This window comes from Amblyomma mixtum, chromosome 1, assembly GCF_055824585.1.
Source record: "Amblyomma mixtum isolate Tamu chromosome 1, ASM5582458v1, whole genome shotgun sequence".
NCBI lineage: Eukaryota > Metazoa > Arthropoda > Arachnida > Ixodida > Ixodidae > Amblyomma > Amblyomma mixtum.
Genome location: NC_143012.1, coordinates 21,369,769 through 21,394,563, shown reverse-complemented (window position 1 = coordinate 21,394,563; position 24,795 = coordinate 21,369,769). Strand labels below are relative to the sequence as shown.

General features: G+C 46.3%; 2 protein-coding genes across 2 annotated transcripts in view; one reads left to right on the top strand and one right to left on the bottom strand.

Moving 5' to 3' along the window:
* The first annotated feature begins 6,482 nt into the window (after positions 1-6,482).
* LOC149365685 (calponin-3-like) lies at positions 6,483-9,964 on the top strand. The gene is made up of 6 exons (XM_089545239.1): positions 6,483-6,852; positions 7,428-7,582; positions 7,881-7,947; positions 8,108-8,212; positions 8,280-8,312; positions 9,216-9,964. The coding sequence occupies exons 1-6, from the start codon at positions 6,799-6,801 to the stop codon at positions 9,408-9,410; spliced, it is 609 nt and encodes a 202-aa protein (XP_089401365.1). The 5' UTR covers positions 6,483-6,798; the 3' UTR covers positions 9,411-9,964.
* Positions 9,965-24,795, bottom strand: part of LOC149365684 (VWFA and cache domain-containing protein 1) — a 70,894-nt gene continuing 56,063 nt past the window's right edge. Inside the window, exons 19-28 of the mRNA XM_089545226.1 lie at positions 23,951-24,073; positions 22,885-22,987; positions 20,419-20,517; positions 19,315-19,380; positions 18,926-19,012; positions 17,861-17,976; positions 17,027-17,143; positions 16,329-16,474; positions 14,843-15,073; positions 9,965-13,200 (exon numbers count right to left, since the gene is read on the bottom strand). Coding sequence (XP_089401352.1) covers positions 12,836-13,200; positions 14,843-15,073; positions 16,329-16,474; positions 17,027-17,143; positions 17,861-17,976; positions 18,926-19,012; positions 19,315-19,380; positions 20,419-20,517; positions 22,885-22,987; positions 23,951-24,073 — 1,453 coding nt within the window. The 3' untranslated portion in view covers positions 9,965-12,835. The remainder of the gene's footprint in view (positions 13,201-14,842; positions 15,074-16,328; positions 16,475-17,026; positions 17,144-17,860; positions 17,977-18,925; positions 19,013-19,314; positions 19,381-20,418; positions 20,518-22,884; positions 22,988-23,950; positions 24,074-24,795) is intronic.

Sequence of the window (24,795 nt, the reverse complement as noted above, 5' to 3'; positions counted from 1 at the left end):
AATCAATGTGCGCGTGCATGTTAGGCTTTTTAAGTTTTTAGAAGCAAAAAAAAGATATAGTGAAGGTTGTGGACTGTTTCGTCTTATGTGCGTAGGCGGTTTCTCTCTATGCGTACGCTGAATTAAGAAAACTTTAGCATTATCAAACAAAATTTGCAACAATTTTCATCAAAGTGGTATACGAGTATCAGCGTCAGCTGATGATCTTGCATGTGACAATGCAGTATGCTGCGCCTATGACAGCGCTGAAACTCGTGCAGTTTTGAGTGAACGTTGCTGTAAGCTTATTTTTTCTTCAGATGAAAACATAGGCGCGTCATGAGAGGTTTTACGACAGTAATGCGCAGCATGCTACCAGCGCTGAGGGTGTTTATTATCGAAGCGAACCCTTGACATTATTGCGAACAGGTCGTACACGCCTGACTGGTTCACGCGGACGCGTCTCCCGGCAGTGCCTTTGGCAAATTCATGCGTCAAGGCCTCTCATAGGAGAAATTTCAGATAAAAGAGAAATCTATATATCTATAGATGACTTGCAGAGCGGAAACCACGAAACATATTAAGTACCGCGATATCTTGTCGAAATCAAGAGGAAGAAATGGGCTTGGGCAGGGCATGTAATGCGAAGGCAAGATAACCGCTTTCCAAGAGAAGGCACGCTTAGCAGGAGGCGACAGAAAGGTGGGCGTTTGCGGGGATACGGGGGCTTCAGCTGGCAAAGGACAGGGTTAGTTGGAGAGACATGGGAGAGGCCTTTGCCCTGCAGTGGGCGTAGTCAGGCTGATGATGATGATGATGATCTTGTCTTGGTCCCTCGAAAGACACGAGAAAATTTTCTGTCGTAAAAACAGATATTTTTATTTTGCAACAAGAACATGCAGTAGCAACAGTAACAACGCAGGATTTCTGCACGTCGAAAAAGTAGTACGCCGGTTAAACGTTCCTTGTTACCTAAATAAGAAGCTTATCACAACAAAAAAAGATTACGAGCTTTAGTATTTTGATACGTGGATTGCTTTGACATAGTCAAGTCGAACATTAAAAAGCTCATTTCGCTTACAGTTGCGATTGGCCAGCGGAGTAATACAGAACGCCGTGGACCGCGACCCAGTGTTAGCAACAGCTGTTTTTTTTATTTAAATAGTATACCCGCTGCCCCCTGTGGAAGCAGTAGAACTACGGAAAAATACGACAGAAATATGCTACAATACTACTGAAAAATCAGTCGGTAGGACAGGACGACAAAACAGCCACATTTTGGGCACAATTCGGCCGTATTATTTGACTGGACTTTTATGCCACTTACGCAACGAATTAGTCAAGCGCGTCACCCCCATTGCCTTTTCTGGACAAATTTTACTTTTCGCGTCCGCTGTTACCGATTTATTACGCAACCCTAGTTCACTGCGCCCGGCATCCTTCGAGCTTGCCAGCTCCGTTCGTGCGCCGCGGATTACTAGTTCTCCGCGAGCGATCACAATCACAGCACGAATTACGCAAGCGTAATTCGGATTTCACGTTGCACTTAAACAGAGAAGGGCTTCCCGCCTCTCTAATCTTCTTATCCCCCTCGCTCTGCAATTCCTGCCTGTTTTTTTTTTTTTTTTTGCACTCTCTCTCAACCTCAGAGCGCCTGACACAGATTTACCGGAGCTCTTGCATATCCTTTGCTGTGGACCACGTCGCGACCGTTTCTGCAGTGTGCTTGCATTGGTCGTTCAGCGTCGTAAAACCGTGCAGTTCTGCAGAAGCCGCAGCCCTCAAAGCTTGCGAGTTCTAGAGCGCCATATCACTGCGCGGAAACTGTATTCAAAACCTGGACGCGCCTAGCGACCATTTTCTGGATGTCGACAGATGGTAGCGCCATCAATGAACTGCGTAGTTAACTAAGTCTGCGCTTCTTTTGCTTTTTAAACGACTTTGCATGGAATTTCTGAATGCCGCAAGTGGCGCGGTAGTCGGCTGCACTCCGGCGTTTACATTCGAGCGCTGGATTTAGATTCATGGGCCCACGAGGGTTTTGCGATTATGATAAGGTAGCGGTGAGCCCGACTGCTCGCTGTCAAATCTTCAGAAGGGAAACAGGCCCTTGTGGCATGCACAACCTATTCTGTCGAGCGACAAGTACTCCGTGGTACTCTGGTAAGGACAGGGTTAATTGGAGAGACACGGCAGAGGCCTTTGCCCTGCAGTGGGCGTAGTCAGGCTGATGATGATGATGGCTGTGGTCGAAAACTTGTGGAACTACCTTCTGCTGCGCACCGTGTAGCGGTTCCTTATAGCGCCTCGCGACTTAGCGCGCACTCCGCTGCACGGTTTTAGACAGAGTGTAGTAACAGAACGCTTCCGTTTGTTCTTTTGTTTTCCCCACACCGTTCTTCCACTTTCTGTTCTTTTCTTTCTTTCTTCCCATCTCCAGCGGCGGGATGTCCTCCGGCAGTGGCTGCAGGCAGCGTCGAACCTTCGTCGCCGCAACTCTAGACGCAAGCTAAAAACAAAGAACACAAAAAGGAGGTATACGTAGCGTAAAGAGTGAAAGTAGAGCGGCGACGATGGGGAGGGGGGGGGGGGTGCTGTTGGCGGGAAGGAAGTGGGGCTGGCGTGGAAAACGCGATAGGCAGCACCGGCGTCGTTGCGAGCGGACCGTTATGCTCGCGCGGTAGCGCGTAGATTGAGTCGGAGATAGAGAGCAAAAAAAAAAAAAGAAATCCTGACGGGAAGTATTGCCAGACGCGAAAAGGTGTAGTATTCGATACGCAACGTCGCACACGCCTCGAGCGACTGCCTGCTGCGAAATGCACCCGTTGGCGCCCGCCAGCTTCGACTCGCTAAATTCGTCCAGTGTTGCCGATATTTTCGCTGGCAGCAACTCTTCAATCACGAATGACGCCACCCTGCAGCTACGAGTGACGTAATTTTGTGGTCATTCGCAACTTTGTTTCAAAAGACTTATTGCTGAAATGTAGCACGTGGCTCCAATATGAACAGTACACTATCAATATTCGACCAACGATTACTCCTAAGTATAAGGAAAAATCACGCTTTTTCTTCTGTTCTAAGTAGTATCAGACATTTTCATCTTCAGTGTTCAGTAACGACAGATTTCGTTATTGTGTGCAAATTGGCTGCTCCCTTTCAAATTGGCGGTGTCTGTATACGAGCGGTGTGAACGGGTCACCCAGTCCGCGCTTGAGACAAAAATCCTTAGTTCTGCATCGACCACAAAGTGGCGGTGAGATCATACGGCTAGGAGAAAGTAACTAGAAGAAAAAAAAAGACTGTGCTTATCGGTTATACTTGAGAAATAGTGTTCCCTTTTATACTGCTCGTGAATGTTCTTGCACGGCCGTGGTACTTGCCTCGGCACTTTTTTTTTTTTTTGGGGGGGGGGGGGGGGGGGGGTTGTATTGGGCGCAGGAAAAGGTTTCGTAACTTTTTTTCATATAGAAGGAGCCTCATTAACCGTTTGGCTTGCCATTTTTCATTACTATTGAAAATAATTTTTTTTTTCACCGAAATGGTATATTCAGACTTTAAGAAAGCCAATTTGTTAGTTTTCGGGCGCAAAATATCAGCGGTAAATTTTTTACAGGGATGTGCGAAATTTCGTACAAAGTTTCGTAATCGATGAAAGAAAAGCAAATCGAAACTCCGCGCCTTTTCAGTAACACCCGGAGGATCGCAGAAATAATTTTTTTAGAAGGTGCACATATTAGGCTTGTAATTGCGAAAAAAAAAAAAAGATGTTACTACTGCTGGAAAAATGTCTGCACAAAAATGGCGGACGACGTGCTCCCGCTGACTGTTTCGCGAAATATACTATTTGCTGTATGCCATAAAAAAAAATAAAAAACGCCTCATTTGTGACGTGAAAGATGTGAAATTCACCTGACACAAAGAAACCACTGCCATGTGCAGCCAACTCTCAGAAAAAGCCGCGAGTTTGCTTTCTACACAGTGGTGCACATAACTTGTCAGTGGGTTAACAGAAAAACCTCAATGAAAAGAGACCTCGACTTGCCGTCCCTCGCACCACGCCGCATCATATCTCGTTTGTGCCTTCTTCACACATTTTATTACCACCCTCGGTCCAGACATGAGCTACTAACGACACCACGAAGAAGATCTTCCCGTTTAAGCCACAGCCAGTCTCTAGCACGAATTTCCACCCGCACCCTTGCAATGAGTATGAGTAGCTCGTATTTCCCTCATGCAATAGTCTTATGGAATTCCTTACCCCAAAACCTAGCCGAATGCACAGACAGAAACCAATTCCGTAATAAGCTAAAACTTCAGCCTTCCTGAATAGACTGCCCCCTTTGTATTCTTTTGTTACTTCGTTTAGTTGCATTTCTGCGCCTTAGTGTAATTTTTTTTTCTCTTGCGCTTGCTTGCTTTGCTGTTATTCACTTAGATCTATTTCTGAATTTTTTAATGTATCTTTTTTTCTTGCTTTTGTTTTTGCTTGCCTTCGTTGTATTTTATATCTTTCTCTTCACCTTTTTCCACGTTCAAGAAATATACATCATGTTAATTCGCCTCCCCCTTACGTAATTCCCTCGGGCCCTTAAGGAGAAAATAAAATAAATGAAATGAAATGTTAAATATGTCCTAAGCTCCTAAGGATGGAGTCAGTCCCTTTTCTTCATGAGTGTTCAGCTTAGTCGATGAAATCATCTTGAAGCCGGTGTGACGTCACATCACCACAACGTCAGGGCGCGAAAGAGCCCATCTCAGCATCGACCACTCGAGCTAGTTTATTCACTGCTGCACGAATTTCGAAACTGCGCGAAATCGGAGGCCCTTAATGATAAGGGGCACTACAAATGTGACTCTACACTTGTCGTATGTGTCGCTTATCTTAGTCTGCGGTGATCTATACGTGTCGTACGTGTCTCTTCGATCGTCCACACACGATTTCGAGCATGTTACAATAAGGCGAAAAGAGAAGTCTTACCGAAACGTCTCTTTTTCTGTGAAGCCGGACAAGGCATAACGAAGCTATCAGTAGTGACCTCACTTCGGGCGTTAAGATTGAATCTTATTTTACTTTTTACTCTTAATTCGATCTACTCGAGCGTGTATGCACTGAGTATGCTCGTGTTCAATAGATCGATCAACATTACCGCAGCAAAAGCCCCCTCTAATTCTGAATATGCGTAATGTAACCCTCTGACGTGAACAACGGATCTGCCTTCCAAAGCACTGAAACTTCTGTAAAGTCTAGAGTTTAGAGTATTCAACAGCACTGCATGACGTCAACGGTTTTATGTATAAATAGAAAGACATTCCATTCAAAATAAAGCATTCAGTTGACGCGGATGCAAAGGTTAACACGTGCTCTTCGTTATAACCGAGTTTTCGTTAAAGAAAGATATTCTTGTTACACCGGTCATCACGAGGATGTTTTCAATTGGAAACGTGGTAGTTAGACGTCAGCACGTGCATAGGAAACGGACGGCTGGTTGCGTGTACAGATGCTGACCAAAACCCGTCAGCTTGACAGTCTAAACCCCATTTCGAAACTAAGGCAATTCAGCGTGCATTTACGATTAAGGGATCCGGCTCCGCATAGTGTTCGAACTAACAAAATAGTATCCTGCATCAGCAATCGTCACTCTACAGACCACTCAGCCTGGTGTTTTTCATTTCACTCGCACTGTTAGCTGGCCTATATGAGTCTTAGTGCGACCTGCACTGATCAGGCCATGTAATAAAATAAGCTGTCTGTCAAGCTACGTTAAGCAATCTGAAGTGCGCGTATAGGAATGTTTTATGCCTCACAACCTGTGTGTTCTCGTCGCCTGTTTTGCTAAGCTCTATTTTGCTTAACCACTTCCGTGCGATTCTGCTCCACCTGTGCTAAACGGAAACGTCGCTTATTATTTTTTTTTAAACAACTATTCACTATTTTTTTAGAGCACTCTACAAACCAATATGCGAGCGCGAACGCGACGTCGAGCGCGGCTGCGCGGGTAGCCACGCTCTGGACTCACGACTCTGCCGTACCTGACGTGGACAGAACCTATTGCTGGCGCATGCTGAACAGCACACGCTGCGACGGGAGAAGATAAGATAAAAGAGAACGTTCGACATCGACCAGGCATCGAGGAGGCAGAGGGGGGAAGTGCTACGCCGCAAGCGCTCGTCAGTTCGGCTGTCACGGCAGAGTCCAGTCACCTTTACCGGCCACTCGACCATCCACCCTCTCCCCCGTTGGCCGCACGCTTCTCTCTCAAGTCCATATCGCGTGAAAGCGCATTGCGCTTTCGGCTCACACACGCGGCTGCTGCGTCCACGCGAAAAAGAGACGCAGTCGCGCGTAAAATACGCCGGTTTATCGGCATTTTTCGTGGACACCCGAGCACGAGAACACAGTCGAGCGCGGGCGGAAGTAAATACAAAAAGAGAGAGGGAGAGAACCCTAAAAAATAAATAAAGAGAAAGCACTTTTGCCCCTCGCAACCGGCGCGGCAAGTCCGTCCGTCGGACACTTGTTGCTTCGCTCGCCGCTGGCGCGCGGCGCGGTGACGCAAACATTCCAAACTCCATGAAAGAGCCATTCCTATTGGTCGACCGCATGACGCAGCGATGCAACGACTTTTACGATTGGTCAGCGGCGCCGATAGCCGCCATCTTACGGCGTGCACGCCCAGCTTTTGCAAATCTTTCTGGCTCGGTGGCGGCGGCTGCTGCAGCGGTGGAAAAAAAAATTCCTCCCGCCGTCTGGCGCACTCTGCGGGGCCTGCGATAGTCCGCTAAAAACAAAAGCGACGTTTTTTTTCGGCTGGCTTCACAATGGCTGCGTTCCAGGGTCCTGCGTACGGATTAAGTCGGGAATGTATGCTGAAGGTGAGCACCCCTCCTCAACGAAACTCTTCGCGAGTGCAACGAATGCCGTAGTGCTTGCAGAACGTGCGGGACGGACTGCTGTCAGACCGGTTGTCCGCTATATAGCATCGAAGTACCGCGCGCGCGCTGTCACGCATCGTTTCACTCACAAATGGCCATTCACGTCGAAAAGCGCGCCTTGCCCGCTGTAGCACAACAAAACGGAATGTGTGTGTATCCGGTAACGACTTTTGCAGGAGTGTCGTCTCCATGTGCTCTAACGAGCGCTGCGTTTTTCCCAACGAGCACGCACACTTCCGAACCGGCGCCCGCTTTGCCCGATTGTTTCTGGCTGGTAGCGCGAGACGCTGTGGCCGCCGAAAGCGTCAAACGCATCGCTGCTTCGCGCGTGCGTGTATATACTACGTCTCTTTTTCTCCCGTTCAAAACAGGGAGCTAAGCGGCGAAGCCTTGAAACGTCGTTAGCGCGGCGACACGGCTTATTTTACTTTTTTTTTTTCGTGCCCGCAAAATGTGCCGCGCGCAACTGACCTCCGAACGTGTAGTAGTAGCGCGATGTCGGTCTTTCCCCGCAGGCTCAGGCAAAGTTCGAAATGCCGAGAGCCATTGAGGCTCTCGACTGGATCCGAGCTGTCACGCAACTGGACCTGGAGCCACTAAACCCGGAGAAAGGCTTTCAAGACCAGCTGGACTTTGCGGACGTTTTGAAAGACGGAACAGCACTATGCACGTAAGCATACCAGCCAACACAACACCTCCCGAAAGTTGCGGGGTCGTCCGTAATAGTTCCCCGCTGTTGCGTCTCACTTTTCCTGGTTTTATAACACTTCGGGGTCACACCGTTTCTCGTATCGTAGCTGACGATTATTTTTCACGCTTTTGTCCCTGAAGGCCCTGAAGTGACAAGAATGTGAATGTCTATAGCGGCACATTGCAGCTAGTGGTGTAATATCGCGGTAACCTCAACGCGGAAAGTGCTATTTTGGATGCTTGTTTCTAATTCGCTTTTCTAATATTTGTGTTTGCAGGCTTATTAACAAACTTCAACCTGGTTCCGTGTCAAAGATTAACACAATGAAAGCACCGTTCAAACAGGTAGAGCTTCTTTTCAACTGTCAAGCATAACTTTGTACGCTACTTTAGTGGCAGCAGTTGCCTTTTTTTTTTGTAACTGTGGAAAGGTTGACATTCTAAGCAGATGCTGTTCTATTGTTTTGACATTGTCACTCATGACACTTTTCCAATGTTGGCACAGAGGGAAAACTTGGAGATGTTTCTGAAGGCCTGCGAGAGCTACGGGCTCAAGTCTCATGACCTTTTCCAAGTGAACGACTTGTACGAGAGGAAAAACCTTTACATGGTAAAGCCGAATTTCTGGTCCGTGTTTCACTGAACCTGATGTAATTCCAACTTTGTCATTTTTGCAGGTTGTCAACTGCATGTTTGCGTTAGGTGGCCTGGTAAGTTAGGCTTTCCTTCACTAATATAAGCAATGGTGCTCTGTGGTTGTTCTGTACACCTGCCATCAAAAGCTTTTGGAATGACACTTTCGTGAAGAAATTTCTTTCAATCGAAGATGCATTGCTCGAGATTTATTGGTGCCATGAGCAATTCGCATATGCAGAATTAAGCTGCCGACAGTGATGAAAACAATTTTTTTCGCTATTATAGTGCTTCGTAAGCTTTTGACTGCAGGTGTACATTAACCATGCTCACACTATAGCAACTTCCGACAGTGAACTTTCATCTTAGAAAAACTTGCAAGGACTGTAGTTGGATACAATTCAAGAACGAAGTGGCAAATAACCTTCAAAGGAGGCCTCAAGCCTATGGCATTGAGACTCTCCATGTTGCTTGTACTTGCAAACATTACATCGCAGAGACTGGCAGGTGCAGTTGGATTAACAGCAGATTAACCAAATTAACTGCAACGTCTTAAGGCCTAGAGGGCCTGCAATGCCTAGAGGGCCTTCTTTGAGGGTTACTCGCCGCTTCGTTCTTAAGTTGTATTCATCTTTATGCGTAGTTAGCTGGAGTAACACCTGACAGTGTGGTTAAACATTTCAAATGAATTTAAGACAGTTTGTGATGGGCAAGACAAGAAAAACCAGGAATAGTAGGCAACATTCAGCTGTTTGCTACTCCTTAAATTTGTCTTGTGCTCCGGCTTGTTCATTTTGAGCTATCGCTGCACATGAAAATTCTGAAGGTATTGCACAAATTTTTATCTCTGGCTAGTTCATGTAACCACGTGCTTCGCAGCAGACTGAGTGTCTCTGAATAGACGGGTCTTGTATTGTTTTTCAGTCGTTTTTTCTAGTTTTTCCTGTGTACGAGTTTTCTGTTTGCTATTGTCACTGCAGGCACAGAAAAAGGGTTTCGTGGGTCCCACAATCGGGGTCAAGGTCGCTGACGAGAATCGGCGAGACTTCACGAAGGAGAAACTGGAACTCGGCAAGACCATCATCGGCCTACAGTCCGGCACCAACAAGGGCGCATCGCAAGCTGGAATGACACCGTACGGTGCGTCGAGACAGATTCTGCCCGACGGCCGGTGAACAACAGTCTGTCACAGCTCGAAAGTGCGACCGACAAACTTCGCCTCAGCGCCTCTCATCTTCTTTTCCTGCCATCGAGTTTTTCTGCAGAAAGTTTTTTCGTGCGACACGTCGTCTTGTGAAGTGCCTTTCACACGAGTGGCCTTGCTGGCGTTATGTGCCAACTTCTACGAGTAGACATGCATTTACAACTTTAATGCGGGCATTCGCCGCCCTGTCCTCAACAAGTCGACCAACCTCCCGCTGCTACGTTGGCCTGTGAACTTGTGCTTCTTCCCGTCATGTGTTGTGCGTCGCAAAGCCCTCCACCCTTGGAACTTTGTTTGTTGCACAGGCCACCCTTTGTACAAGTCGCAGGAGTCTTTGTCTACCTGCATTGTCAGTCTTTCTCAGAAGTATTGCATCCGTCTTCTCCCTGGGCTCCCCGGGAAAGGCTTAGTAATTTTTACATTAGGATTTTGAAATTTAAGATAAAGCATATTATCGATGTGTTGAGTATGTGTGTTAGCTCCGCTGTTGCTTCATTAAAATAAAACATAGAAAAGAAAGCAGAATTGGTTTGTTCATAGATTGTTCTTTATTCTTGCAGATTTCCATAGCAAAACACTATACTATACCACGTTGAAACAAGTCATGTGCCTTCGGTTTGCATCGTTAAGACTTTGCTTGACTAACAAGTTTTCAATACAGCAAAGCATTACTGCTTTCAGAAAGGGAAAGGGGCTTTGGCAGACATAAAATGAACGACGAGTTGTCTAACAGTCTACTAGAGTTCTTGAAACAAGCCCCCATGTTGTTCGGCAAAAAAGGAAAGGCACGCGTCCAACATGCATGCCGAAATCCAAGCCCACACTAACGATTCAACAAAACATCTGTGCATAGTCAATGGAAGGGGTGCATCGGGGAGGTCTATACAAAGATCAATGTTAACCTGACAGTGTTTGCATAGAACACACATACAATTTTCACAAACCTCGATTACAATCTTCTTCATACAATAATTTACTGGCACACGCATACAAATTTTTCATTCCATGGTATAACTGCAGAAGTGGCGTGTTGCATAGCGCCCTCTGGGATATGAATCCATCAGGAAAAGAACTGGCTGGACCCCGGTAGCACAAGCATGCTGTCAGGAGCAGCGGATCTCAATAACTTAATCTATAACACACTCATGCACAAAAAAAGCTATAGCAATCATCTTGGCACAACAGACAACTCATTCAGACAGTCAACCTGAGTAAACTAGTATTTACATAGCACACGATGACAAACAGGCAAACAAACAAATGAAAGAACACCGTCTTGCATACGATTTTGCTATATACAGCGACCTATGTACAGATGTAAAAAATAAAGTTGTGAGAAAAGCTAAAAGGAGAAGCTGACAGTCTTGCCATCTCAAGGCACAACAAAAAAAAAATTTGAAGGTCAGCCCTAAAGAATGTGCTGCTTTTTATGCTATGTCTAGTTGCATACCAGTCTACAAATGACGTCACTGGAGTTCAGGTTTGACAACACTAATGCTAGGTTCAATTATCAAACAGCAAAGCGCAATTACTGTCAAAAAGATGAGCCAAAAGACTCTAAATAAGCACCACGCTATCCTTAGCCAAACTTATGCATTCATATCTAGTACTTTTTGCAGCTCTACCGCAGGGGCAAAATTAAGGGAGATGCAATCAACCCCCCACACCCAAGGCAAAAAATTTTAGGTAGGAAAACCATGCTGAACCAAAAAGTCCAAGAAATTCATGGTTCAAATGAGACTGCCCCCATAAATCTGCCCCTGCTGTATGGCTTTATTGTGTCATGTCCTCCGAAAAGGTAATGGCTTGTCACTGGATTTTCCACGAACACCGGCACGTCGCGCAACTACCAAGTCACTTGGCAAATGTTTTCTCCTTTCAATCTCCACTCGCAAACATGCGAGTACTTTCTATGCTGAGTGATGTACAGCAGTTCCACGGAGAGCGGGGTGGAATTAAAAAGTTGCTGTCAACACGGCCTAACATAGCAACTACTGGCAGTTGCACAGTAGAAGTGAAGAGCGCGTATGTAAGCACCTGCTTGAAAATTTACAGATTCGCGAAAATCCGACACTCGGGGTAACAGGAACTATAGAATTCGAGAAAAAAAAAAAAGTGGTTGCCCAGCAACCATAAAAAATGATCAGGGAAGCACCAAAGGAGTCAGTCAACCGGCATGCAGGGCGTTGCAACGGCAGCGACGCATCAAAGTCGAGACGCATCAACATCGAGACGTCGCTGCCCTTGGCAGCAGGCCAACCTGTCAGGCACATGTCGCAAAGCATCCGCTTTTGTTCACAAGCCTGCGGGGCTGTGAAACAGTCTTTGGCCAGAGAGACACGCTGTCAGTTAACAGAGCTGCAAAACATCACACAACTGGCCGCTCACGTCCAGAGCTTCTCTTGTTGGGGCTTGGAAGTGGCTCCTACACATGAGGAATGTACAGTTGTGCTCGGTATGACCTGCAACGACCCTAGTATGGTTTTCACTCTGCAGAAACTGAACACGCCACAACAAACGTCACAGAAAATCCCCTCAATTTTCAATTAGCTGCCAGGCACACAACTTTGCACCGCCGCAGGACCCTTGACCATGTCTCGCATGTTGCAGGTTATATCGGGCATGACAGTACATTCAAACTTGCACAGGACAAAAAAAAAAAACTGTTGTGATTGAATGCCTTCCAACTTGCATCAGATGACGATGGCCAAATGAGGTTGTTATGGGCTAATGGCAATTCTAATTATGGAACCAGCCAGGTGCCACTGCACCGTGCTATGAGAGTAGCGTGTTTAGTGCACTCAGTATCGCAGTTCCACAAATAATGAACTGTTCATCTCTTCCCACGTGCCAGTTGACAGACATGATGATATGACAAATCTTCAGCACATAGTGAAGGTGAAAAAAAACACAATGTGCTGTTGCTGTGGGTAAGAGCGTCATCCTATACAAGCTTCTGCATCCACAAGACAAATTTTTAACCACGTGACTTTCATCTGATGGGCACGGCCATACCGAAGACTCTAGGCTGTTCGTGCAGAAATTTCCTCATTCCAACATCGGCTGCACTATTTTCACACTGTCTGCACAGACTGAACAAGACAACGACACTGTTGCTGCATTCAGATTTCTCGCAACGCCGCGCATATCGGGCGGTGCAGTCACAAAGCTTGCATTGCATAACAGCACCAAAATGGCTGCTCATGTAGGTAGAACAAAAAGCAGCCAGTAGCAACACACACTGCAGTGGACAATGTCCACACCAGCGCTCCCGAATCTCAATCCCGCCCTCACACACACAAACACGCACACACACGCACATGGCAGTGAAAACAGTTTCTAGTTCAAAGTCCACGTAACCTGCACGCAAATTATTAGTGTCCTGGCACGTCTTCTTCACCGCACGGCAGCATGTACTTCAACGCTAGCCTGGAAGGAATTGCGTCTCCCTGCCATGACTGCTGTGCTCTTGGGAAGCCTCGTGATGGAAGGGTCTGGAAACGTCAGCGGCTGCTGAGAGGGCGACGAAGCACGGCTGCTGAGCGAAGGCTGCTGAGGTGGGGAGCGCCCTTTCTCCTTGCTCGTCAGCAGAGGCTCAAAGTACTGCAGGTGCTCGGAGTCCTCGTGCGGGGTCATGGTGCTGTAGCCGTGGTCACTGTCGCCACCCGGGGGCCGCCGGTAGGCGGTGTTCACGCGGTACGGTGACACCACCACTCGGTTGTCGTAGGTGCAGCCGGCCAGGCTCAGGTTGTGGGGACCCACTGCGAGTGAGCACGGCGACAAGGCATGATCAGCAGTTACAACAGTGAGCCGTGAATGTGCGACGAGTGGACCGTTTACCAAATGTGCCTACACGTAGCTCTAATGTGAAAGAGAAGACAACATCCACTTTCAATCAATGGTTACTGTATAAGAACGAGTGAAAAGGCACAGTTTTTCCCTTGTTATAGTTAGTCTTCCTTTCAACTAATAATGACCACACAATATTTTCAACTTAAGCGGGGAGCCTGGTCTTGAAAAGAAAATTTTAATAATCTAGTCATAATTATGAAATTTTCAAAGCACATGTAATTTTGTGCACTGATTCTAGACATGTCATTTATTTTAATGTAAAAAAATTCCTTGAGCACTTATGAAATTTTTATGCAAGTAGTTTGCAAAGAGTTATGAAGAAAATTTTCTGTGGGAAACTCGCTGAAATGTATGCCATTGGGTTCTCTTGATACCAAGGAATGCAATGAGGGTAAAATTATCATCCTGGCTATCAATAGAACTTGAGTAATGGGGTACTGAAGCTGCCACTTCAGAAAGAGGAATACACATTTTTCTTCTCATTTCTGAAGCGACAACTTCAAAACCCTATAACTTAAGTTCTATGATAGGCAGGAAGACAGTTTTACCCTTATTACATTCCTTGGTGTCAAGAGAACCCAATGGCATACATTTCATCAAGTTTCGCGCAAGAAATTTTTTTCAAAGCTCTTCACAAAATACATGCATAAAAATTACATAAGTGCTCAAGGAATTCTGTTACATGAAATTAAATGTCATATTTAGAATCGGCGCACAAAAATACATATTCCCCGAAGATTTCTTAACTGTGACTTCATTAATAATTTTTTTTTTTTCAAGACCAGGCTCCCCCCTTAAATGTAGAAGTAACAATGGAATTTGTTCGTGTGCAAAGTGACCGTTGGCTTTCATACTGGAGCTACCTGCAGTTTTCAGAAGTGAAAATTAGGATACCTTGTAAATTCACACTTTTGCACAAGTGAGCTTTCTGCTGGGCAAACTGTTGCTATTCAGGACTCTTTCAAAGCACCACACAAATGTAGACAGGGAAGTCCAGTCCTCTCCACAAGTATTCCCAGTCTTTGTTTCTGTAGTGCTTCAAAAATAATTCTCCTGTGTTCGCCACTGGCAGCAGTACAGTGAAGCTGAGTTATAAGGGCTAAACCAGAAGTGGCCTGCTAACAATGCAATTTCATAGCTGTTACTGTTCAACATTCAATGTGGTGGGCCTGCTCCTCAGCCATGGCAGGGGAGCTCGTGGAAATCTCCCCTTTATCATCTCTGCATAAGGCTGAACATCTTTATATGTTCCTGGCACTCCATGTGAACGAGTACTTGCTCTGGGCCCTTTGTATGCCTAAGACGGGCCTTGTTGTTAAAAAAAAATGTTACAAGAGGTGGCCATGATGCTATATAGGCTTAAACCTTATTCTTTGCACACGTTTATTCTAAGTCTTGCTCCTCACTTAACATCCACATCCCTTTGACTATTATAATTTGTTACTGCCTCTTGCTAGTAGTCACAGCAAACTCTGAGCACTGAGGAACGCACTAGACTAGCTTTGGAACTGCTGTAGATGGCATCCCATGGTCTTTGTGATAAAAGCTCACCAGGACTGGGGCTTGCGTGGAAGTCGGAGTCGTCAATGTCGTGGAACACCTGGCCACCCTGCAAGGGCGCGCTCGGATACGACAGGGCGTAATGGCTCGATGAGCTCCGTGTCACCCGGTTCTTGTAGCAGTACACGAGGAAGGCAACGAGGCAGAATGCCCCGATCATGCCACCCGCCACGGGTCCCAGCGGTGTGCTGCGGATGTACGGGAAGTCGTCCCCGAGGGCACCTGTGACAGAACAGAAAGCGGGAGAGCACCGTCAGTCACTTGGTCTCGACCTCTGTGAGTCATCATCATGATCACTTGGACTATGGCTGCTGCAAGACAAAGGCCTTCCCCACTGATTACCAGTTGGTCCTGAGACAGGTGTGCCACCCCAATTTCATGTCGACCCGAATTTCTGCCAACTTCGGTGATATTTTCCTTCCCCTCGAAGTCTGCTATGTTGTCAGCAAAGACTATTGCTCATCTGCTCTTTGCATTACATCTACCGGCTGAGTATATTTACCCCTCTCGACTTCTGTCGGGATATCATCAACTCAAGTTTGTTCTCTAATCTCTGTTGCTCTCTTTTTGTCTCTCACAGCACTTTTGATAAATGATACCGCTGCACGCTGGTGTCCACCAGTGTGCATGTTCGATCTGTGCGGCACTATTGCCAGGGGCAGGACCCTTGCAGAATGCACTAGTTTTGAGGCAACTCCGGCGCAAGCTGATCAAGGATGCCACTAGGATTTTCCCCTATTATTTTACTTCCCACAGACTGTTGCAATTTCTCAATTTAATTTCAAGCCTTTTCACCAGCCTCCAGGTTTCAGCTCTGCACACGAATGCTGGCAGGGTGAAGGAATCAAGTAAATATGGGGCGATTGAAGGCCACCTTATTTTACTCTTAATTTTGCACTCAGCTGGCAAATGCTGGAATGTGAACTACTGGAGATCGAAGAAATTGTTCAACCATACCAAGTCACAATTTGTACAGCACCACCACCACCTGCTCGTAAAATTCACAAAGACTTTCCATACATATTTGAAAAAGCATTCAAAAGGGCTGCTCCAATACATTGTGTAAAAATAATGAATGTGTGTTCTATCATGTAATGCTTTTCTTGATTTTTGTAGCCTGTGGTGCCGCCTGTCATCCTGGTGGCATGGCCTCGTCAGGCAATGTATGCCTTTTGCCACGTCACTTCACCCTGGACAACCTCTCCGTTGTCTGAAATAAATTCTGAATGAATGAAAAGAATAATAAAAGCGTGAAGCTCAAATGTGCTGCACCAGGACTTCCTAGTCTGACTAGCTGATGTTTGGCTGTGCCTGCTAGTGCCCAAGTTTGCACACAAAAACAGCAAGCAAGTTTTAGATCCAATTATGTGAAATGAGATGCTCACATGGACAGAAACAAAACTATGCTGCAGTCCTTTCCGCATAACCCAAGCGTCAATCCTAATGCAGAAGAAATGAGGTGCCAATCGAAGCTCACCAATGATCTCGTCAGCGTACGGCGTCCGCGCCCCCAGCACACCGCCAAAGCACTTGGGCTGCTCATGGCAGAAGGGCGTCTTCAGTGCAGTCTCGCCGTCCATGTCCACAGAGCACCACTCACAGCCCAGCACACCTGAGCAGTCCCTGCAAGAAGCACAACCGACCAGGCAGCATGAGATATCCGTCCCATTGCCACGAAAGGCCATGCCAGCAAAGTGAATTATGCACAGTTTTCTTTTCGCTGCCACTAACTAATGTGGATGCAAAGCAGAAGTGTAGTGCTTTTTTTCTTGCTCTGAACACGGACTCCTGAAGCCGCAACTGCTGGCAATCTTTACAAAGTAACACAGTCTGCAGCTAGCATTATACCCTCCATCCTCCTAATAACTACCCAGTCCTCCTGACAGGAGGCCACTGAAATATATTCCAATATATATCTTGCAGTTTTGGTGCTGCAATGCTGTCTCAAGATTCTGCTCTGCTGTTTCATGCAGCCTGTGCAAAAGTGTTATAAAAAAAAATGAAACAAGAACTTTGATGGATGATTCACAGGGTCAAAAAGGCAATTATTTGTCCCAGCTGGACTCTGAAAATGAAGACAGAGCAAAAACTGAATACACACTCTGTGCTTGGAAAGAAAACAGAAATGCCTCCAAGTTACAAAAAAATTGTAAAGACGGCAGGGCTGAAGCTCACTTCTCGCTCATCCTGGCGCTGCACTCGCTGTTGAAGCACTGCTGCAGCGAGTCGAAGTGGTAGCTCTCCAGCTTGGGCAGCTGTGGGGGTCGCGCAAACCGTGGGCAGTTACTGCTCCTGCGAGGCAAAAATGCAAGAGGAGATCCACATCGATTAAACTGTGGGTCAAGACAGGGTCTTCTGATACTTTCCTACTAACTACGGGATGTCTACGTAACATCATGAGAAAGCTTCGTATGCTCTGCGCTGGTTGCAGCGCACAGCCTTCGCATTAACACAAAGAGTGACCATATTAAATACACACACAGCTCTGGAGATCTCAGGCTATTTCTTGTCCCGTAGAGCATGCACGAAATCAAGAGAAAAGCATAGTAATGGTGTCTAAATTAGTCCTGTTGTATTCAGAAAAGTTAATGAGCCAGCTCCACTCTTTAAATGCATTCCACTCTGCACTTCATTAAATAATGCCGATCTCTGAACTCCATAATCTTTCTCCGTGCGCAAGGATTCTTCGGTGGCAGAATGGCAGTTCACTACCACTTAAATGATATATAGCAGCCTCTAAGAGACTTTCATGCTCTGATGTGAAAAAATAAAATAAAAGAAAAACAAGTTCTTGCAATGAGTACAGAACATAATACAGCAGAATTTCAATGGTGTGACTCTCAATGGGGGTCGTGAATTCGTAGTACCCATGATCCCATCACAGAGACTGTACTACTGTGAAAGTCAAACGTTGCCAAATGAGATTGTCAATGAAAATATGTCGACAACAAGAGGTAAAGAGGTCTCACAGTTTGGGCAAGAAAGCTGTGCATGTGCACACAGACGCACCTGTCCTCGTTGTGTGCCAGGTCTCCGGTGCAGAGGTTCATCTGCAGGGGGCACTCGCACGGGCACTCACAGTCCCGTTGCTCCATGCGGTGGCAGTTGAGGCAGAGACGGTCCACCTGTCGGCAGCAAGGAAACAGAAGGAGATTGGGCATTCTTGTCCCATGCCAACTTTTGTATTCCTAACTAACGCAACAATGGAGTGGAGGTGGCAATAATGTTCAACAAAGGCATGCCTTGATTTATGTAGGGACTTGTGGTGTGAATCATGGTGCTTGGCTGCTGACCCAAAAGATGCGGATTCGATCCCAGCCATGGCGGTCGCATTTTGACATGGGCAAAAAGCTGTGCCCTGTCAGTGCATTTAAGAGCCTCAGGTGGTTGAAATTTTCCGGAGTCCGCCCATCCCACATAGCCCCGTCATTCCAGTATGTGTCATCAACTAGCCCAGCAACAAGTTTTACTGAATTATGTGGCAGACGGACAATATCCTCTTCATTCTTGTCTTTTGCCTCTTTTAAAGTTCTCCCGAGTTTTCGAACTCCCCCCTCACATTATATCCATGCAAATCAGGTAAAACAGTCATTTTTCCAACACACTGTTGTTCCAACTGGTGTCTGTTAACAATAGTAGCATAAAAAGAAAGAATGTGGCTGCTAATGCTTAAAACTCTGGGTTTTTTGTGGAATCTCAGGAAACTAAGGACCTTAACCATGACCAATTACAGTATGTTCAGTGCTGAAATGACGCGGGTAAACGGACAGGTAGGGGTTGGGGCATGCGTGAGTTTGCGTGCCTGGGAAAACCAAAACGCACCCAAGCAAACCCTGACTGAGAACAGCTGCCTTAAATCTCCGCATCATAAAAGCAAAAGCTCTCCACAGCCCTGACATTATTGAGAACACCACAGTAAAGTCAGAAATGCTATTCAAGTAAGCCTTATACATGCGCTGCTGTTAAAAACAGCTTATCAACCAAGTTCCTGGATTGGCAGTGTCCTTGAGCAACTAATTCTTCAATGCAATAAAAAAAGAAAAGAAAAAGAAACGAGAAGAAAGCTCCACCTACCATGCTGCATGGACAGAAGGCCCTTACAGTATCACACGTGTGGTTCACGATACCCAGGAACGCGTTGGTCCCAGGGATGGCAGTGATCTGGAACCATGGACAGCAGGGTTACACACTAAGCATTCACAAGAAGGAGCACACGATAACCTGGAAGACCCAACAGTGGAACAGCCACAGCTAACAGTTCACACGGTCTCCCTTACAGCGCAGTTCATGATACCATAGATCCAAGTGGCTTTTTAGATGAACAGTGTTCTGATTTTGAATGTGGCACCAATACTTGCAACATTAGAAAATCATTTGCGTCGCATAATACAAAACGGTAACTTGATATATGGCCCTACTAATTCATAATTCTTCTCGCACTCTGAATTCAAAGCTGGCCTCACCTGGTATTTGGCACAGTGCTCGCCATGCACGGAGTTGGTAAGGATTCCTTCGAGGCTGGTGTTGAGCTGGAAAGTAAGGTGAACAAAGAGGATGAGTTTATCTTTTCGTTTTTATTTCCCTGGAATGTAGAAGTAATAAGGTTGGTTTTAACAGCAGCTTGAAGGAGGTATGCAGACATGTCAGAATATGTACAGTAAAAAAATAAGTAAGGTCAACACAGCTGGGAATTTTTTGTAGACCACCTGCAATTGGCTGTTACAAGAGTTAGGTTGCAAGTTTAAAGGTGCACTGAAGAGGATTCTGAACGTGTCTTTTTGCCGCGGGAACTCGATCTACACGTTCCGAGCTTTCTTAGAAGCTTCGGTTTATTGACCTGTGTGGCCGATTTCCCTAATTAAATCGAATTAACGTCTGGCTCCCGCCTTTTTTTTTTAATTCTCCCTCGTACGGTGGGCGGAGTCGACCAACGCGTGGAGCGCCTTTCACCCAGTCCCGTGGCGGCTTGCCGCTCTGCCATCGGCGGAGTAATACGTAGTAATCCGTAGTAGCAAATAGTCTGCGCGTATTTTTATATCTTCGGACTTATTTTGCGGCTGTATTATCTGCGAATGAAACTATTTATTCATGGAAACCTAAAAAACAAAATAAAGCGAAAGCAAAGCCTCCACGGGACTGGGTGAAAGGCACTCCACGCGTTGGTCGACTCCGCCCACCGTACGAGGGAGAATTAAAAAAAAAAGGCGGGAGCCGGACGTTAATTCGGTTTAATTGGGGAAATCGGCCACACAGGGCAATAAGTCACTGTTTCTAAGAATGCTAGGAACGTGTGGATCGAGTTCCCGCGGCAAAAAGACAAGTTCAGAATCCTCTTCAGTGCACCTTTAAGGTACAAGAGAGTTAGGTTACAAACACTTTGTCAACATGAGTTAAAACAGAGTGCTCTCTTTTACATTCACACAACGCTCTTATGTCTCAAGAGGCTATTGAAAACAGTCTCTTGGCCCTTGAGAAGAAATACATGCTGCTCCAGAAGGGAACCTCCTCTGGCCTTGCCGTCAGGCCAACAACTAACCCTAGCTAGTGACAAACTAAGAAACGCTCACCTTGTAGAACCTCTGCACCGTCCAGTCTCCATAGTGGTTGCACTCCTTTTTCTTCATGAACCCTTTGTGGTTGGCGATGTCGCTCACTACCAGAGGTTCCTGCAGGAAAGGAGTGCAAGCATGCAATCTTAAGCCGCAAGGCTAAACAAAACAGCAAGAAGTCGCTGTGAATGATTCATCAGACTTCTCACTATTCCCACATTCTTCTCAGAACACATAAACACTGGAAGTGGGTCTCGGTAAGCTCATTCTGAAAAAATGAACTGTTAGGACGAATGCAATCGCCTTCTTCCCTCTTATGCAGTTAAAGGAACACTGAAGAACACGAGAGTAGTGCGGCAAGGACTACAATATTTACTCGCATAATAGGCGCATAATAGGCGTCTGCTAGCAATCATGTGAATACAGTATTGATCACAGTGCGATTTCGGTGTGTGCCTATTATGTGAGTGCGCCTATTATGCGAGTACACCTATTATGCGAGTGCGCTTATTATGCGAGTAAATACAGTATTTTACGTCTACATCAATGCTTTATTGCCTGCATATTGTCGGGAGCATCAGAGCAGAACTGCTCCAAAATCATAAGGGCCTCCTGCATTCCTCACATTGCTACGCAGTGGACCTCCATTACTGCCGCATCCCACCAATTATAAGCAGCACCGTTGGTTGTGAGGAGGCTTCACCACCAAACTGCCAACAGCATATGACAAGTGCGCAGTTTAGGAGCACTCGAAGAACGGAACCCCGTGGATGCAAGCAAAGGAAACATCACCAAAGCAGAAGAAAAAAAAAAGGGGGAGTTGGGGGGAATATCAAAGATGCGCCAATCAGCGCCAGGAACGGTGCTCAGCTGGGTTAGGTTGGTCCGCCGATGCTGCGGGCTGGCACAAAGCTCAGAACAGCGAAACCAAAACTAAAAGGTCAGACTGTTCTCGGAGACTTGGCCATTCGTTCGCTGTCACGCCTCCCGTCGTGCGCACGTCAGATGCGTGCAAGTCTGCAGCATGGTACTTGGGTTTGAGTAGGGCTATTTCGACGATCTCTTGCCACGCTGGTCATACCTGGATGTGCCATCCCTTTGGGAACCCGTTCGAACTAACCGATGCTAGACCTGTAGTGTCCAAATTAGTGAGTGACTACAGTCGCCGACCGTTTCTTCGGACCTCACGGGGACCGCGGAAATGTCCGAATAAACAGGTGTCCGAAAAAACAAATTCAGAAAAAAAAGAGAAAGAAATCGTTTATTTACATGCACTGGCTGATCCCGGGCTGGCGTTGCATATGTCTCCTCGCCCAACGCCGCCTCTCCTCCTCCTCTTCTCCGTTGCTTCTTTCACCACCTCCTCTACTTGCCTCCTCCCCCACATCGTTTCGAGAGCCGTCGGGCCTCATCGCATCTGCACCGCTGCGTGCTACCACGGCGCTCTCGCGGGCTTGCTGCCGCCGGCCTGGCGTCGCATAAGTCAATGCTCACGCGCGCTTCAACGAAACATCTTGATACTGCTACTCGGGGTTCAACAGACCCCTTTTGATGACAAAACGCCGGCTGTAAGCCGCCCTAGGCTAATATCGCATCTCCAGTGCTGCATGCTACCACGGCGCTCTCGCGGGCTTGCTGCCGCCGGCCTGGCGTTGCATAAGTCAATGCTCACGCGCGCTTCAACGAAACATCTTGATACTGCTACTCGGGGTTCAACAGACCCCTTTCGATGACAAAACGCCGGCTGTAAGCCGCCCTAGGCTAATATCGCATCTCCAGTGCTGCGTGCTACCACAGCGCTCTCGCGGGCTTGCTGCCGGATAACAAACAAAGCGGCTCCTGGATTGCCTTGAGATGACTTACTAAGCTGCGGCCGGAACTGGTGTGGCGCGCCACCATGCGGCACGCTACCGAACCACGCGGAAACGATGATGATGAGCGGGAATTTGCAGTAGCGCCACCTCGCGGGGCAGCAAGGAGGCTCAGTTCAAAACAAAAATGGTGTTGAGCGAAGTGAACCGCGCGTCGGTGAGCGTCGGTGCGGCAAGTGCTGCCGGTCGAGTTGGCTTAAGGAGTGTCCGAAAAATAAAACGAGAGGCTGCAAGATGTCCGAACTTTCGGCAGTTGTTATACATTACGGTCTATGGGGAGAGTGGCGGTGCCACGAAGCAGTCTGAATAATCGAGCATGTCCGAATTTTTGGAGTCCGAAAAATCAGTCGGCGACTGTAGTGCCATAGACTTACATGGGGCAGTTGGCGGAGACCGAGCTGGCAGTTTGAATTATCTGAATGTTCGAATTAGCGGAGGCTGAAGTAATGTGCTCTTACTATCTAGGGCTAAGTATACTGTCTTACCAAAGGGAAATTTCGGCACATAAGCTGAGCTTTTTCCACACACAACTGTCAGCAGCTCACAAGACGTGAATATGTTTGCTGTTCTGTGTTGATAGTGTTGAAATTCTTAGAACAGGGAGGGCATCTACCTTGCGTGTGATGTGCTGCTGTTCCAAGCCAGCAGACTTGAGGGTTGGCTCCATGAGACTCGGGTGGGCAATCAGGTAGCCGCGATCATCGACGATGAAGCACCTGAGAGGAAAAAGAGAAGAGATGAATAGTGAATTGACAAGAGCCACAAATGCAATCCACACCACATTGCATCCAGAGATGATTACTGCCCTTCCATGGCTGTGTTCTCATCCCAGCACGTGAAATTAATGGTGAGACATCGTGAGTAGGAGAGCCACAGCCTCTAAGGCACATCTGATAATACCAATGAAAATTTCCAACATGCTGCTAAGCACACTCTACCATTAAATTAGCCTTACATTGCAAAAAAGAGACATCAGTGAGGTGTTTGTTTGGAGGTGGTACAAACTCCACAAGTAATCACTCACTCAGGACATCAAGTTGCTTTCAAATGAGGTGTCTGTCTCTCTTTGCCACTTAAAGGTATTTTACACAAGATATGTTCAAATGTGGCTAATACTGAATCAAATCAGATATTCCAAATGCGTGTTTCCAAATTTCTGTAGGCTCCGTGAACAGTTGGCTTGATTACACAATGTGCGCTTCTTTGACTTTCAGAGACACCCAGTTTTATTGCTTCATTAATTCAGCCATATATTTTCCCCTCGCATATTTCCCGGCTATCTACCTTGAAGAGAAGAAAGCCAAGAGAGACAACAGAAATGAAATCCATTTCACTGGGAAATGCAACAACAGAAATTCAAGAAAGTGGCGACTTTTTCAGATGAAAAAGAAATGGTTACACAACAAAGAATGGTTGTCGCATGCTGTCAGCGAAGACTGCCTGCACTTTATTTCAACAATTTGCAATTTTTTTTACAGAAAACATGCAGCTGGTAGGGTGCTTTGTTTTCACAAATCTTTATCACATAACTTGCTGGTCTATGCATTTCAACAAAAAGCAATATGCTTTTCCAACAACACAAGGTACCAAAAACTTGGAAGGCGATGTTTTCACTAGTGTGGCAGTCATGACACAAGGTGTAATTTCAACCGCATCTAGAAAAAGGAATGAACACTCACGCTATCTTGTCCTGTTCGCACACTTCCATGTTGACGGTGAGCAGCTTGTAGAAGTAGCCCAATGTCAGGTCCATGCCGATGACTGCAACAACTGCATCTGAGGGGCTGTGCAGTGCATCTGGCCTGCATTGCAGAGTAGTCACAGTCAGCACATTGTATCCAGAACAATGCAACCACAGACTGTCCAGTTCAGACTGTCAAGGTTTGAAAAGCTTTAGCATGCAATATGTTTGAGATCACTCATTATGCCTGTATTTAGCTCTAACATTGAAGGGGGGACACTGGTCTTGAAAAGAAAATTTTATTAATTTAGTCATAGTTATGAAATTTTCAGAGCACATGTATTTTTGTGCGCTGATTCTAGATATGTCATTTAATTTCATGTAGAACAATTCCTTGAGCACTTATGCACCTTTTATGCAAGTATTTTGCGGAGAGTTTTGAAAAAAATTTGCTGCAGGAAACTCGCTGAAATGTATGCCATTGGGTTCTCTTAACACCAAGGAATATAATAAGGGTAAAATTATCATCCTGGCTCTCATAGCACTTGAGTAATAGGGTACTGAAGCTGCCACTTAAGAAACAGGAATACACACTTTCCTTCTCATGTCTGAAGTGACAACTTCAAAACTCTATAACTTAAGTTCTATGATAGGCAGGAAGACAATTTCACCCTTATTGTATTCCTTGGTGTCAAGAGAACCCAATGGCATACATTTCAGCGAGTTTCCAGCAGCAAATTTTCTTCAAAACTCTCTGCAAAATACTAGCATAAAAAGTGCATAAGTGTTCAAGGAATTGTTTTACATGAAATTAAATGACATATTTAGAATCAGCACACAAAA

Bases quoted from the DNA above. Each gene is read 5' to 3' on its own strand.
- LOC149365685 (XM_089545239.1), top strand. From the start codon at position 6,799: ATGGCTGCGTTCCAGGGTCCTGCGTACGGATTAAGTCGGGAATGTATG. The intron at 7,583-7,880 runs GTAAGCATACCA...TTGTGTTTGCAG, and splicing joins GACGGAACAGCACTATGCAC to GCTTATTAACAAACTTCAAC. The intron at 8,313-9,215 runs GTAAGTTAGGCT...TTGTCACTGCAG, and splicing joins TGTTTGCGTTAGGTGGCCTG to GCACAGAAAAAGGGTTTCGT.